The following is a 17,260-nucleotide window of genomic DNA, read 5'->3' as shown; positions in this document are numbered from 1 at the left end:
GATTTACTTTCATTTGGCATAGAAGTTTAAGAATATAAAGAAACTTTTAAATTTTGTGGCCTTAAATTAAAGTTGTGTCAAATGTATCAAAATGTCCTTTAATCTTGTGATCCTAAATATGCTACATGAAAAGTTGAAATTAAAGTATTATAAAAAAAGAAAAGAATTATTCTTTTTGAAACAGATTAAAAAAAAGTAGGTCATTCATTTTTACACAGAGAAAATAATACATAATATATAATAATATAAAGAGATTAAAAAGTTTGGTTTGGTTGTTTGAAAAATGGAATCATTTCACATGGATCTAACTATTTTAAAAAAATGGACATAATAGGTAAACGTGTCGTTTAATTGGTTCTGGTTGATATCGATGACTTTTAGTTTTGGGTGTGTATAAGTATGTATTTAAATTATCATAAAATTGAATAAGTAAGTACATGTGTATGTTTTAATTTTGGGTGGGTATAAATATGCACGTAAACTGTCATAAAGTTGAATAAGCAGGTACATGCGTACGTTTTAGTTTTGGGCATGTTTAACTATCATAAAGTTTGGTTTGTTTGTTTGAAAAATGGGATCATTTCACATGGATCTAACTATTTAAAAAAATGGGCATAATAGATAAACGTATCGTTTAACTTGGTTTTGGTTGATATCGGTGACTTCTAGTTTTAGGTGTATATAAGTATGTTTTTAAATTATCATAAAGTTGAATAAGCAGGTACATGCGTATGTTCTAATTTTGGGTGTGTATAAGATTGAATAAGTAGGCGCATGCATACGTATAGTTTTGGGCGTGTGCAAATATACACTTAAACTGTCATAAAGTTGAATAAACAGGTACATGCGTGCGTTCTATAACTTTATAGATTAAAAAAATGGGCATAATAGATAAAAGTTCTTCTTGTTCCATGCGTTATTACGACTTTGATTATTATTCTTTATCTTGAGTCGGAGGTCTATCGGAAACAACTTTCTACTTCTCCGGAGATAGTGATATGGACTGAGTACATTTCACCTTCTCCAGACCCCCGCTATGTGGAAATACACTGAGTTTGTTGTTGTATAATAGATAAATGTGTCGTTTAACTTGGTTTTGACTGATATCTATGATCTTTAGTTTTGGATGCGTATAAGTATGTATTTAAATTATTATAAAGTTAAATAAGTAGGCACATGTGTACATTCTAGTTTTGGGTAGGTATAAGTATGCACTTTAACTATCATAAAGTTGAATAAGTCGGTAATGTGCACGTTCTAGTTTTGAGTGTGTAGAAGTATGCATTTTAACTATCATAAAGCTGAATAAATAGGTACATGAGTACGTTGTGTGTATAAGTATGCACTTAAACTATCAGAAAGTTAAATAAGTAAACACATGCGTACTTTTTAGTTTTACGTGTGTATAAGCATGCCCATAAATTATCATAAAGTTGAATAAGTAGGCACATGCGTACGTTCTACATGACAAATTGGGTGAGATGCGTGTGTTCTACATATCAAATCGCGTGAGATTTGTCATCTATGACGTGTGTATTTACTTGTTCAATTTTATAATAGTTTATGTGTCTATTTATACACGTTCAAAGTTGAATAATATAAATGTCAGTTGTAATCAAGTTAAAAAGCACATTAATTTATTATGCAAACACATCAACTTTGGCCTTAGTCGACAAGTTTCATTTAAGTATATCATATCTAGACATATCAACTCGTCTTTAGTGTGTTGTATTTTCAAATGCATATCTAAATTATTTCTATATTTTATTTCATTATAATAATATTTCTTTCATTTCAATTTATTTGTCTTAATAGTCATTTGTAATTTTTTTTATGAGTTAGTTTTGAAAATTATGTTTGACCATAAAATGTCAAAAAAATTGAATTTTCAAAATTTGAAAAACATTAAAAAGTTGTTTTCTTCTTTCTTCAAATCACTCACAAAAAATTAAAATCAACTCTAATTTGTATTCATGATCAAACACTTTTCACTCTAAAAACAAAGATTTTGTATTCAAATTTCACATTTTTTATGACCAAATGAGCCCTAAGTAAAATAATACAATAATTTTTTGTCATAGCATTTCCAAAATATAGCTATGGTTCCTTTAAAACTTAATTATATCCAAATTTTTATCATGTCATGTAATTTTTTTATTTTCAAATTAGTATCCAATATCCAAAACTTTAATTATGGAATCATGTTCAATTTTTATTTTTTTTGGTGTGGAGATTTGTCTAAATTCAACATTCTTTTGTGCTTCTTTTCTTATTAAAGACCACACATTATTTTATTTTCTTTGAAAAAAAAAAAAAAAGAATTCCATATCTATTTGAAGAATCATATTCAATATTCTTCCTTTTTGGGTTTCGATATTTTTTTATTTTTTTTTTTGCAAGTAAAGACCACACACTTCTATTTACTTTGAAAATAAAAACACTACTTTGTGTTATTTCTCTACTCTTTTTTGTTTTTTTCCCCAAATTATAGAGAGGAAAGGTACTTTCACAAATCACATTCACATAACAAAGAAAGTGACACTTTCTATAGATAATACTAATACTAATAATAATAATAATAATTATTATAATAATAATAAGAAGAATAATAGGAACAAAAAAAGTGACACTTTTATTTTTATTATACATAGAGGAACAACACATTACGTATGTATATTAGTCCACTTTTGAGTGCGCTGAATGAAAATGACACACTAATTTGAATATGTTAGTAATATATTTGATTTGTATAAATATTTACGATCGCATATTTAATATAATAATATAATATTCAAAGTCGTATGTCTTTCAAATCTAAAAATGTTCGAACATTTTGTATTTAGTCAACAAACTTGTGAATTTGTCCCTTTATTTGAAAGTGTTCATTTGAATTTAAATATTTATACAAGTTCTTCTTTGCTGAATCAGATTAATTTACGTCTAAAATTAAATTTGACAATAAGGGGTCATAAGGTTGAACAAAATAAGTTATTCTGAAATTATTAATTTTGAGATCAGTTATCTCATAATTAGTTATTTCACATTCAAGAAGAGATAAGAAAAAATACTATAATCTCATAATAACTAATCTCGAGATGAATTATATCATGCATTTTATCCCAATCGAACATGGGATAAGCTCCTTTTTTAAATTAATTTTAAAATTAGTTATCTTTATCCCTCCTACCAAACGATCCCTAAGAGTTTTCAAAATTGGCTATTATCGCTTTGTTAGAGTTGATTTTTGTGCCTGAAAAATAACTTTATGAACGAGTAAATCAAATCGACTTATGAAAAAAAATTTATAGTAATTATTCGCGAAAACTACAAACATTTTCATCGGAAAAATATAACTAAAAGTAAAATAATCAAAACAATCATTTTAATTAATGTTTTCTCGAAAAACGTGTAAAAGAAAAAATATGACATAATTTTACTTCCTAATATCTTTAATGGTACATTCTTCGTTTCATTTTAGTTGACTCTTTTTTCTAAAATATTTGTTTCAATTTAATTATTCCATTAGTTGTTTCATTGATCAAATCAAAAAATATATATATATATTTTTTTAATAATACCCTTATTATTAAATGACCATTTTTAACTGAAGGGTATATTAGACCATTTTTCAAGAATATTAAATTATATAAATCAACCAAAGTGCCAAAGATTTTTGAGATATCTTTTTATATTTATCCCTTCAATTTAAAGTTATTATCGTATAACTAGAAGATCACGAATTCAAGCCTGAAAATATCCTCCAACAGAAACGAAAGATAACACCACCTACAATACCTCAGAAAAAAGAAACGTTGGATTAAAAAGAACAAATAAGTTATCCAATTAAGTGATAGTCCTTCAAGTTTTTAAAATTAGGTGGGCGTGACAAATTTTTTTCAATTTTTTTTTTTAAGTTTTTCCGTATATTGTTGTTTGGCTTAAATTATTATTTTTATATCTTGAATACCTCCTCTCACCCCAGCGAAAATCTTGTCTCAAAGACATCAAAATAAATTTTAAAAAGGTTAAAATTTCTTGAAGAATTAACAATGTCAAAATTTGAATTGCTCCCATTTTTCACATCTCTATACAAAGCTTCTAGTTCAGGTGAACTAAACATTGGCTATAAGAACGGCCGGCCTATTTGGACGGGTAGAACAGGGAGAGGGGGAGTCGTGCCCATTCTCTATCCTGGCACGAGCAGGAACATAAAAGAAAATCGAAAATGTTACAAAATGCGGTTGAGCCAGTTGAACATGTACACTTTGGTCGATGCATGTAATCCGATCCATCAATAGAACGGCCGGCCTATTTGGTCGGTAGAACAGGGAAGGGAGAGGGGGAGCCGTGCCCATTCTCTATCCGGATCCGGGCACGAGCAAGAACATAGACAGAAAAAAAATGGAAAATGTTACAAAAAGCGATTTCGTCAGTTGAACTTGTACACTTTATGCAATGTCATCGATCCATCAACACTCGGAAATGCTCATCGGAGCATCCCTAAGTCATACCTGAGGGAAGCCGGATTATCACCTTTCGCTTTGCTGGTATCACACTAGGCCTTGCAGCAGCAGGGCGTGAAAGCCCTCATCCCCTCATCGGTTCCATTCACCTGAAACATCAACATGGGATGCGTGCAAACTTCATGTCAGCGCGGCTTCCTAAACTATGGAACGTGCAATAAGCGTTGAAGCTTCAAACCTCAAAATTTCTCGAGAGCTATGGAATGACAACTCTGATGTTTTGAAACCGTCCAATCATTCATTTCCGGAAGATGTATGATGCTCAACGAACTTCCATGTACGCTTAGCAACGGGGGGTCTCCCAAACTCGAGCAGCCCTTTCAGCCATTTAATTTTACTCACGAGTTCCTCCAAATCCATAATTGCTGCCTCCGTTGTGTCGGAACCCATCGAATGTAACTGATTCTGATCGCTGGTTCTGCACTTCTTGAAAGGACAACTTGAATAGTTGAAGTTATCAGTTGGCTCAGCGGAAGCTTTTGCTGGATCGACTCCAATACAGGAACTAGCATCTTTATCTGACGAACTGGATTCCTTAGCCGATTCATCACCCGTATGAGAACAAGATCGACTCTTCTTTGGAAGATCGCTGATCGGGGGTCGCTCCGCTAACTCTGTAGTTTTAAAATCCGTCTTTTTATCTGAGACTGGTGACAAGCTTGCAGATGAATGAGTAGCGAAAGAGAGATCTGATGAAGATCCCGTTCTCCCATCACTCATAGAATGTATTTCCACAGCTGGAAAGCGACCGAACGCTGCAATGAACATAACGAGCACGTCAAATATAGCAATGCAAGATTTTCTTCATGGAAATAACTCTCGTTCTACAAAGTGTGGTTCGGAGGCAACATATGGACCAATGACTACACTAACAAAGAACCTTCAGAGGCGGAGCCAGGATTTCAACTGACAGGGTTCAACATTCAAAGAAAACTTAGTCGAAGGGGGTTCAACACCTACTATAACCACATAAAAAATAATTTTAATCATGTATAAATAGTATATTTTTCCATCGAAGGGGGTTCGGCTAGCTCCGCCTCTGAGAACCTTATCAATGATGCAGCCATATCCTGAGGTGAGGTTGCTAACTCCGAATGCAAAACATTTTTCGAAATACCTACATTTTGCTCATCGTTATTATGAGTCGAGGCTGATCTACAACAATTTCTTTTGGGAATAAAATATTATCACAGAACAACCTCCCGACAAACGAATGAAATGGACAGCTAAGCAACAACATCATGGGGCTATCAAAGAATTTGGTTTGAAATTATAGTTACCTAGGTTGACAGGTTGAATTAGTCGAGCACATTGACGTACACCATCACCATCCTGCAATTGATATAAAACGAATTATAGACGGAAAGAAGCACCAAACGAGGAGAGCTACATTAGAATACAATTCAAATTAGTAAATTTCCGACACTAGACCTGATGGTTATGATCGTTAGACCTTACTCAGACGAAGGATCCTCGAGGAAAAAGACGCAATTATCAAAAATTGCAATACATAAGGATGACAGGGAAAGAGAAAGCGGAAACAGAAGGATGAAACAGATAAAAGGGGCAGCCCGGTGCACTAAAGCTACCGCTATGTGCGGTGTCCGGGGAAGGGCCCCACCACAAGGGTGTATCATACGCAGCCTTACCTTGCATTCCTGCAAGAGGCTGTTTTCAAAGCTTGAACCCGTGGCCTCCTGATCACATGGCAGCAACTTTACCCGTTACTCCAAGGGAAACATAAATAAAGAAAAAAAATGAAAAAGAGCAAAGGGAAGAACCTGGGATGTAGGCAAATTCCAACCAAAATCCGGAGACCAGTCTAACGATGGGCGCAAATCCTTGAAAGAAATTTCATAACTTGCACCTTCACCCACAGGAGGTGGTGTCAGTGCCAACTATGAAGACAAAAACAAGGAGTAAAATATCACTGAACCAATATCGGGAGAACATATGAAGCACAACAACTGCTTCACACGTGAGAGAGCAACAAATAAAACATGCTGATTTTGATATATCACATCAATTCGACGAACAGATCTCGGGAACAACGTTTTAGTTTGTAGAAGAAGATTTTTGGGTTAACCCAAGCAAAACTGAATCTCGATAACTCAAAGAAAAATTGCTATGTATTACCTAAAATAAAGATGCAGTTTGTGGGTTCTAATTTACGTTTGCCCTAAGGTAGGTCCATCTGACCATGTCGAACATACTTAAAAGTGAACTTCCATTACTAAAATGAAGTAACCACACAAAATGTCGAATTTTATAAGGAAAAGAAATTAAAAGATCTCTTCGTCGAAAATATCAGCTTGATACTGCGAAGGAATCTATAGCACATGCAATGTATCTCGGTTCCTCCGCAAAATCAAACGCATCTATAGATGCCACTTGTACATGGTATTTACATGGCGAGCCTCCACAGCAGCCATACAGCTAACCAGACGGTTAATACGGAGTAAAAAAGAGTATTACCTCAGCTTCATTGCTGCCGAGTAACTTTATCAGACGTCCAGACCAATAACAGCCATTAGCCCACCAATCAACCAAATCACCTGCCTGCCAATTACCATCAGAAACTACCGTAGCTTCAGAAACTGAACTGATATCTGAAATTTCAATTTTGAGCTTGACTGACGGATACTGCGGCCGCAGCATTAGTTGCATTTTCTCCTTCGACTTTCCAACATTATATGGGGGATACTGATACAGCTTGGTCCAAGTCAGTTCTGAAACAGCAAGGATTGAAACAATTAATAACAAGTCTTATCCGAAAAACATCTTTTTATCAGTTTAAGTCAGAATTTCATCATTGATAATACATCCGGTAGATGCTGGAGATTACATCAGTGGCCAAAAGGAGTTAGCTTTTCCAGTGAACCTTCCTGTATGCATTCCGACGTCCAACGAAGTCAAAAAAATTCATTGAAACTATTTACAGTGTGAAGTTTACTATGGCACATGGTTTACAAGGCATTTAGTTTTCAGCCGAAAATACCTAATTCTCTACATTCCATTCTCAGCTCAGTTTCCATCCGTCTATACCATTATTCCTGTTCTCGGACAAGCTTAACACATAAAGGAAGGGGAGCCTTGGAGTAACTGGTAAAGGACGTCAAGGGTTCAAGCCTTGGAAACAACCTCTGGCAGAAATGCAAGGTAAGGCTGCGTACAATACACCCTAGTGGTGGGGCCCTTCCCCGGACACCGTGCATAGCAATAGCTTAGTGCACCGGGCTGCCCTTTTACACTCCAGCATAAAGGAAATGAAGCGGGGCTAGGTATGAATTCTTCATTTGGTATTATCATGCATAGGAATAATCAACATACTGAAACGGTTTAAATGCTGAAACAAACACGTAAGAGAACATACTTTCATCGGGATAATCAAAGAATTCCAACAGCGCATTCCAATGTCCTCTTCTGAAGCTAATCTTATGTATCTGTTACAGTAGGAAAAAGATAGTAAATGCATTGTACTTTACTTCTTTATCGGTAAATGACTTTCCTCACATCAACACATAAGTAACCTCAATAAGACCTGGAGAAATGACAATTCACGGATCGCAAACAACAATTAACAGCTTTTGGTTCCAAATGTAATTACAGCAATAGTGGCTTTCGATAGATAGAGCACTCTGTAAAAGTTCCATGTAACAGTTAATGAAAGTTTACCATCTAGAACGCAACTAAAGAGTTGTAAAGACTACGTTAGAAATATAAATTAAACTCATGAGAATTTGAAAAAGCACACCCTTACGTATTTATACAATACAATTGATAATCTAAGGAATTAATAATGCAATTAGGACAGCAATACTAATTAATAAACTGCCTAATCTAGTTCATGCAGATGTCTTAGTCCCAATCACATGCATATTATTATGTTCAAATAGTTAATGTCCATACAGTTTCATTAAGACCTTGTTTACTATTCTTTGTCTTGAACCGGGGGTCTATCGGAAACAACCTCTCTACTTCTTCGGAGATAGCGGTATGGACTGCGTACTTTTACCCTCCCAGACCCCACTTTGTGAGAATACACTAGGTTTGTTGTTGTTGTTGTAGTAGTAGTTAATGTCCATACGTGATGCTACCCAACTAGTCTGGAACATTCAAAAACTATGCTCCAACTTTGCCAAATTGCATCTTGTTTTGGACCTCGTGTGCAACAACAATAAACCCAGTGTAATCCCACAAGTGGGGTTTGGGGAAGATAGAGTGTACGTAGATCGAGCCTAGGGTCTATCGAAAACAACCTCTCTATCTCACATTTGAGGTAGTGGTATGGACTGCGTACACTTATCCTTCCCAGAGCCCACTTGGTGGGAGTATACTGAGTATGTTGTTGTAGTGTGTACGCAGACCTTAACCCTACCTAGAGAAGGCAGAGAGGCGGTTTCCTATAAACACTTGGCTCAAAGAGGATGAAAAAAAGGCAGTAACAGCAGGCAGAAATAACAAGATAATTAAATAACAGAGGCTAAAGAAACAATATGTAATAATAGAAACCATGAATAATATAATGCTCATTCCGTTTCATTTTACTTGGCTCTTGTTGACTTGGCACAAGTCTTGATTACAGATGTATTTGAAACTCTAAATTTGACCAATACTTAATGTAGTTATTTAATACTAAGGTTAGAAAGAAAAAATATGATAAAGTTGTCTTGATGTCATAAATGTTAATACTTCGAGAACAGAAAATAAACACGAACAACTATCTATTAACCTTCTACCATAATTATCAACCTACACACCCTCTAATCAAGGGTCATGTCCGCAACGGATTGAAATTACGTCATGTCCTGCATAATCACCTCCCCTCAATGCTTCTTCAGACCTTTTATGTCTCCTCTTCACATGTCAAAACCATTTCAGCCTCACTTCTAGCATCTTAACCAACACAGAGTCACTTCCCCTAGTTTCATATTTCGTTATTCATAATCTTATCTCTCCCAGTATGTTCGCACATCCATCTCAGCATCCTCCACTCTACCGATCTCATCTTCTAAACATGAAGTTCTTGACTGGCCAACAATATGTGAAACTTACCTCAAGTCTTGGCGGTATAATCAGATTAGACAGAACGCCGAATGTGAACCTCCCTTTCATCCACCCCACCACAACACGATGTGTGACCTTATCATCAATTTCTCCATTACCTTAGATTACTAACCCAATTGTTTGAAACTTCCTCTATAAGAAATGACAGGAGTGTCAAGACTCACCACAATGCCCGGCTTCATGAGTCACGTCACTGAACTTACACTCCAAATATCCAATTTCAATCCTGCTCGACTTAAAACCCTTAGATTCCCACGTTTGTATCCAAACTTCCAACCTAAAATAAAAATGTGTTAAGAGCATATCTCTAATGCAACCTCAGCACGACAAGAAAGTGCTTGGAATCCACCCACAGTCCTGACCAAGGTCTTAGCATAATCATGCATGTTTCTAATCACCCTAGTGTAAGCTAGGGAAACACTTCTAGCCTTCAAACATCTCTAAAGAATCTTCCTTGTAATTTTGTTGTATGCTATCTCTAGGCCTACGAACATCATATGCAAGTCCCTAATCCTTTCCTTATATTGCTCCACCGACCTCCTTTCAAGGAAGATAGCTTTTGAAACCAATATACAAGGCATGAACCCGAACTGATTCTCAAAAATAAACACACTCCTCCGCACCTTTCCTTTCACTACTCTCCCACTTGCATTGTGTGGCTTAACTAGTAGATGTCCATAGTTATTATAGTTTTAGATATCACCCTTGTTCTTATACAACAAAATCATCATGCTCCATCTCTATTTTTCCAGCATTATCGACATCCTTAAAATGACATCACACCCCAATCTTCGCCTTGCTTGCATATTCCAAAATTCCACAAGGATTATATCTGGCATTCTCTCTTCCCTTGTTCATTTAAGGATAGCCCGCTCCACCTCCTCAACCTTGACCCGCCTAAGATACTAAAACCTTAACAACTCTCAAACTGCTTCAAATCAACCAACACAGTGATTATGTCCCCCTTTTTGATCAAGAGCTTATAAAGTGTGTTTACCATCAAAGTCTAAAACATTCACCTCATCTCCCAGTAATATGCCTTCCTCGTCTTTAATACAACTCACTTAATCAAGGCCATGTGCCTTTTTCTCGCTCACCTTGGTTTAACATGTATAACTTTTTATCACAGTCTTTGTCCTAGGTCTTCATAGGGACGTCCAAAAAATGAATTCTTCATCGTTGTAACTGCTAACTTTGCCTTCTCATAGAACTCCATGGTCCATATTGATCATTTGCACTTCCAGCTTCATATATACACTTTTCCTTAGACCTCTTCATTACACCACACTCTTTGTGTCCACTAGCTCATAGCACCTCTCTAGTTACTTTAACAATGCAAGCCGATGGTATGGACCACATACTACTTGCGTCACACTACTCCTCGAGGCCCTCATAGCCAGCAACTACTCTCAATTCCTAGGCATTGCCTTGGTCAATGTTTTCCACTTAATCCTAGAATGACCATCCAAAGCCCTCTATCTCCTCTTCTTAATCTTTTAAGTTCATCACTAAAGGCTTATTTGTTTGCACTTAATGGAGGTCTGAATCTGAATGGTTCAAACTTCAGACCATTAAGTGCATTTGTTTTTTATAAAGATTTAAGCTCTTAAGAGGTCTAAATAGGTCTTAATCATTCAGATCTAAAATCAAGTCTTAATAGGTCTGAAGAGGTATTCTGATGTTGAATAATGTTCTCCGCTACTCTATTTATAATCATCAGTTACCACCACTAACCACCTCTACAACCACCATCCTTGTCAACCACCACCAACCACCACCATCATCACAACCACCATCGACAACAAATATCGCTATCAACCACTATTGTCAACCACTACCTTTATTATTCTAATTATATTCACCGCCACCACTGCGTCAACAGCACCAACATCATCAACCACTATCATCAATTCCTACTATAGACCAACTCATCTATCACAACTAGCACCACCGCTAACTACCACTAATACATCACAACCTCCACACATTCTTCGACCGCCACCACCATTGTCACTGGTAACGCCACCTCTACCACCACTTCAACCACTACTATCGCTACAATTTATCTATACTAACAACCATCTTCACCATCACAATTAACATCTCCAACTAGCTTCAACACATCTTCAATCATCATGCATTCATTTTCAGCCATCACAATCAACGTCTCCAACTACTACATCAAGCAACGTCACATCACAACTATCACCACCACTATCAACCATCACCATCATAATAGTTACTATCATACCAACCATCACAACTATCACCACAATATTACTAATCACTAACATCAATCAGTGTTACCGCAATCACCATTATAAACCATCTCCACTACATTAACAAACATAAATATTTTTTTCAATCAAATAATAATTTTGTTGTATTAAATTACATATTTTTCTGATATATAATAATTTTTTTATTTAAATTGTATTTTTTATTTTATTATATATACAAATAAAAATTTTTTGCATATTCAAATGTTGAAAAACAAACAGTCTTAAATCATTCAGTTTTCAGACTTTCAGACATCTTAATCATTCATTGTGCATTCGAATTCAGACGTCTGAAGCTTCAAAAAAACAAATGCAGCCTAAGAGCCTATCTTGGGTCATGACTTGGGTCATGAGATTTAAGTAAAGACAATCAAGATTACACAAGCTAAAAAGTAACCATGGCCTTATTTTACAACAATTAAAGACTTGGCAAAAAAAATTTTACAAATGCATGATTTCCTATCCCACATGCATACATTGAATTGCACGCATCAAGCTCACACTAGAATCAAATTTTACATTTTGTACCTTGCATCGAAACCATGCACCACGAAATCCATTCTCGAAAGATAGTGCTTCAGCAAATTGCCTAGCCTTGAAAGGCAAATCATACTTCTTTGACATTATATCTGCACCAAGAAGAACCTATGTTATACATTATATTGCTTCTTATGTGTATTTTCATGTACAACCTGAGGCGGTACCCATGTTAGTCCCTATGTACCATGTTCATTTACCTCCCAAAAGTTGCATATCTATTAATTCCATAGTATGGTTGAATACAAGGAATTCGCCTAATTTACAACATACAATTAAATTTAACTCTAAAAGAGTAATATCTCATAATAGATAATCACATATACAAGAAATTACATACTATTACAAATATTTTTCACTTTATCTGAAGTTTTTGAAGTTGAGGAGTTCAAAGTAGCAAGTAAATCGTGAAATTAATCGAGGCAAGCACAAGCTGAAAACCATGATTATAAAAAAAAATCAAATATTAAAAAGTAACTTTTCCAAAGCATACTAAAAAGGTGTCCTACAAAATAAAATAGGAGACTAAGAAACTAATATTTTGTAATAACTAATCCATTGTGATTATATTTGAATGAATACAAAATTTAAACAAGACTTATAAAACTTAATGAATGAGATCCTTAGACTAATGACTACAACTAGGGTATGGGCCCGATAATCATTGAAGTGGTTAAGAACCATGAGGCCTCAAGTTCAAATTTCACATGGTAACTATCGTTGGTGGAAGGTGGCAAGTATCTCATGAAGTTAGTCAAGAAGCGTGCAAGCTAGCTCGAACAACACGATTAGTCCAAAAACAATCCTTGACTAATGGCATGAATCAAAAGGAGTAGAAACAACAGCTTGAATCAAAAGAATAATTGGTGGAGACATGGACCACAACCTAGAATACCTAAGTTCACAATTATAATATTTTGCATGAGAAACATTGCAGTAGCAAATTCATCTGAACCCAATATTTCTTTTGCTCAAGAAATCATAAACTTAAAATCTTAGATCCACGTCAGCACAAAGGTATTTGCTTAACTTTGATGTGTAAATCACCCTTCAACAAAACAATCAAGTAAAGAAGAAGATAAAGAAGTATCCTTAAATAAGATAACTTTATTGTATCGAGTTCATCTGAATCCAATACTTTCAACACAACACATACATGATTAATTCAATATTACAAATACTAAAAATTGAACTCATACACTTTAAATCTTAGATCCCCACATCTAGCACAAAGCTATTTGCTCAACCATCATAAATAAAACTACCTTTCAAACATCAACAAAAACAATTAAGAAAGTAAAGAAGAAGATGAGAAATCCTTAAATGAGATAACCTTATTGTATCGAGTTTATCTAAACCCAGAACTTTTAATACAAAACATTAATTTATAATTTTAAAAATATATTTCCCATTTCAAAAAAATGATCTACTTTCCTTTTTAATTCATTTCAAAAAAATGACTATTTTTTTTTTTTTGCAATACTTTAATTTCAACTTTCCACATAACATATTCAGAATCACAAAATTAAAAAGTATTTTGATATATTTGACAAGACTTTAATTTAAAAACATAAGATTAAAAAAAAAATTCTTACACTTTATATCAAGTCAAAGTACGTCATTCTTTTTTAAATGAAGAAAATAAGAATTCAATACTAAAACTCTTAAAATTAGGAGGTGTTTGGTCATGAAAACTTTTTACTTTTTCATAAAAAATTATTTCATTTTAGTGTAAATTTAGTGAAAATTACAGTGTTTGGCCATAAAAATTTCAAGTACAATTTTGAATTGTATTTGAATCTCACTTTCATCTCTCACAAAAAAAAAAAAAAAAAAAAAACTTTGATTTATATTCATGATCAAACACAACTCCAAACTACAACTTCAAACTCCAAAAATTTTTAATGTTCATGGTCAACACCTCCTTAAACTTATAAACTTCAAATTTTAAATCTACCTCGTGTAGATAACTATTTGAACAACTTTGAAGGGTAAATCACCCTTCAACAAAAAAAAATCAAGCAAAGAAGAAGATGAAGAGATTTCCTCATAGGAGAGCATTATTATATCAAATACATCTGAATTGAATATTTCAAAACAAAACATAAATTCATAATTTCAAAAATATAATAAAATCAATAATAAAAATTTTAAAAATCAAATTCATAAACTTTAAATGTTAGATCCATCTCAAGCGCAAAGCTACTTGCTCAACAACCCTGATAGGTAAAATTATTTCCCAAAAATCATCAAAAGATTTAAATAAAAAATTCATATATGACAAGACCAATAACAAAAAACTTAGTATATTCTCATATAGTATGATCTGAAAAGGATAGAATATACGTAATTCATACCATGATCTTTAAGAAAATAGAGAAATTATTTTCGATAAATTCTAACTCAACAAAATAAAAATAATAATAATAATAATAGAAAAACCTTAAATATATATATATATAAAAATATTCAAATCTACTCAAAGGAATGAAGTTAATAAAGTATGAAGTTAAATTAAATATATATATACATCTTCAAATCTACTCAAAGGAATAAAGTTAAATTAAATAAGATACCTTAAATATATATATACATATATACCTTCAGATCTATTCAAATGAATAGAGGGAGCAATAACATATGCTCTTTTTCCCAGATCTATAAAAAGCAAAGGGAAGAAAAAATAAGAACAAAGGGAAAACCTAATGCATAATTATATTACCCATTATACCCTTTATATCCCCAAAAAAAAAAAAGCCATAACCGATATGCACGATACTTTCTAGAATCATCTGACACGTGCAATGCATACGTCATCATCAGCGACACGTGTGATGCCTACATCATCAATTATCAATATTCGGCAAAACGACGGCGTATTCAGTAACCGTATGTGCTTCTTTGCGATTCTCGCTCCAATTATCTTTACTTGTTATTATTTTGTTTCTCAAAATTAATATTTAAAATTTTTAAGGATTTTACTCCCTTCATTTTATTTTATGTGTCATTATTTCATCAAATACAAAGTTTAAGAAATAAATAATAACTTTGTAAAGCTTATTGTTCCTCTTGAAGTCACTTTATTATTTATTTTTTAATTATTTTTTCTTATTAAGCGGAATTAAAAATCAAAAAGAAAAATGACAATATATAAAATAGGACAAAGAGAGCAGCTGATATTTTAAGATGTAGAGTTTAATATTTAAAATTTAAAATTAGATGGTTGAAAACTATATGAAAATTAGTATAATCTTTTTCATATTAATATGATAAAAGGATATATCTTAGAATATTGATTAAAGTTCATAAATTTAAAGAGCAAAATAGTGACAAATAACAATGAACAGAGGAGTATGTCCCTTTTCTTCTTTTTTAGTCTGCCGCTAAAATAATGTCATATTATTTTAATTATTAATTTATCTGTTTCATTTATGTGGTACCTTTAACTTGCATGGTATTTAAGAAAAAAATGAAAGACTTTTGAAATTTGTGATCTAAATTAATTCTTAAATAATTATATTGTTGTAAATCATTTCAAAATAAAAATTGTAAAGTAATTTTTTTAAGTATAGCAAGGTGATATTCGTTTTAGCTTAAATGTTAAAATGTTGAAAATAAGTGTTTATAAATTAAGTGAATTGGTGTTTGAATAGAAATACTGAAACTGAAAAAAAGAGATGTTAATATGATTGGTAAAAAAGTGCTAAAACGGGACAAGAAAGTATAACATTCGTAAGGTAAATTAAAAAGGAGTTTTGAGAGTGAAAATAAAGAAAAACGCAACTCGTAAGAATATTATAAAAGAAACATTTTGTTTAATTAGTGATAATGACACAAATTTGTAAACAACTAGTAGATGTTTAAACAATATCTTTCGTTTGCTTAACACAACTTTCATTTATTTAAACAAATACCCTCCCTCGCAAACCATTTCCCCTCCATTACATCAACACTGCTCTCAAACAACTTTTAATGGTTTAAGTAATAGCTTTCATTTACTTAAATAATTTTGATTTGTTTAAACAACGTCTTTCTATTACTTAAATAACTCTTGATTGTTTTTCGATAATTGCAGCTCTTTTTACCCAATATTCTTTGTAATTTTTTTAATCAGATCTGAATGAAGAAATAGATGAAAATGGGTGAAAACACACAAAAAAAAGGATGAAATTCTAGTTAAAGTTAAAGAGAGACAAAATTCAGAAGAAAATAACATTCTGAAGAAAAAAATGATTAGAAGATAAGGTAAAGAAAAAAAACGTGGCAGAAAAATGATAAATATGAAAAGGAGGAAGAAAACGAAGAAAGAAAGAATGAAAAAGAAAAAGAAAGAAGCAGATGAAGAAAATGAAAAAGGAGGAATGGGAAATTAAAAGTTTGAAATTTGAAGTATGAAGGAAAGAAAATAATTTTCAATATTATAATATTTGTTTTCAATGTTTTACAAATTATAATTATTCGATCACAAATTGAGTTTATTGACTTCGACTAGATATGTATCCTTTCTAAATTCGAATTATTGTTACTTGTATTTTGATTTTTCATTTTCTAATTCATATAGTCCTTGTTCTAAATTATTTTCCTTATTAGACAGTGTTTGATTACCATTTATGCAGGTTATTACGAATTATGTTGAACTTTGATTGTATTGCATAAATAATTTTTTCAATTATTTTAGTACTTTATTTATTTTAGAATTAAGATTACTAAACTTTTAACGCCAATTTAACTTGTAACCATTTAATCACCCACGTGATATACACGCCCCGCCCCCACCCCCCAACATTAACATTTTGGCGCCAACAAAAAATACACACACTTATATTGTGCATGCTCCACATATGTCGCGAACAT

The 17,260-nt window shown here is 32.9% G+C and overlaps 1 protein-coding gene across 7 annotated transcripts; it reads right to left on the bottom strand.

Moving 5' to 3' along the window:
- Positions 1-4,010: 4,010 nt before the first annotated feature.
- Positions 4,011-15,158, bottom strand: LOC107868457. Of its 7 annotated transcripts, none has more exons than XR_007054342.1 (8): positions 15,008-15,157; positions 12,398-12,498; positions 7,897-7,966; positions 6,999-7,252; positions 6,305-6,421; positions 5,804-5,855; positions 4,702-5,278; positions 4,011-4,612 (listed from the first exon to the last, which is right to left on the bottom strand). XR_007054342.1 is itself a non-coding variant. In XM_016715151.2 (7 exons), the coding sequence occupies exons 2-7, from the start codon at positions 12,491-12,493 to the stop codon at positions 4,758-4,760; spliced, it is 1,110 nt and encodes a 369-aa protein (XP_016570637.1). In that variant the 5' UTR covers positions 12,494-12,498; positions 15,008-15,158; the 3' UTR covers positions 4,011-4,757. The 7 variants fall into 7 exon arrangements, 3 of the variants coding, with proteins under 3 accessions (XP_016570637.1, XP_047266460.1, XP_047266461.1); XR_007054343.1 differs by having other exon boundaries at positions 14,983-15,145; XR_007054344.1 differs by lacking the exon at positions 15,008-15,157 and adding an exon at positions 13,606-14,718.
- Positions 15,159-17,260: the final 2,102 nt, after the last annotated feature.

Source organism: Capsicum annuum, chromosome 4, assembly GCF_002878395.1.
Source record: "Capsicum annuum cultivar UCD-10X-F1 chromosome 4, UCD10Xv1.1, whole genome shotgun sequence".
In the NCBI taxonomy this organism is placed as follows: domain Eukaryota; kingdom Viridiplantae; phylum Streptophyta; class Magnoliopsida; order Solanales; family Solanaceae; genus Capsicum; species Capsicum annuum.
This window is presented reverse-complemented; position numbering and strand designations above follow the sequence as displayed.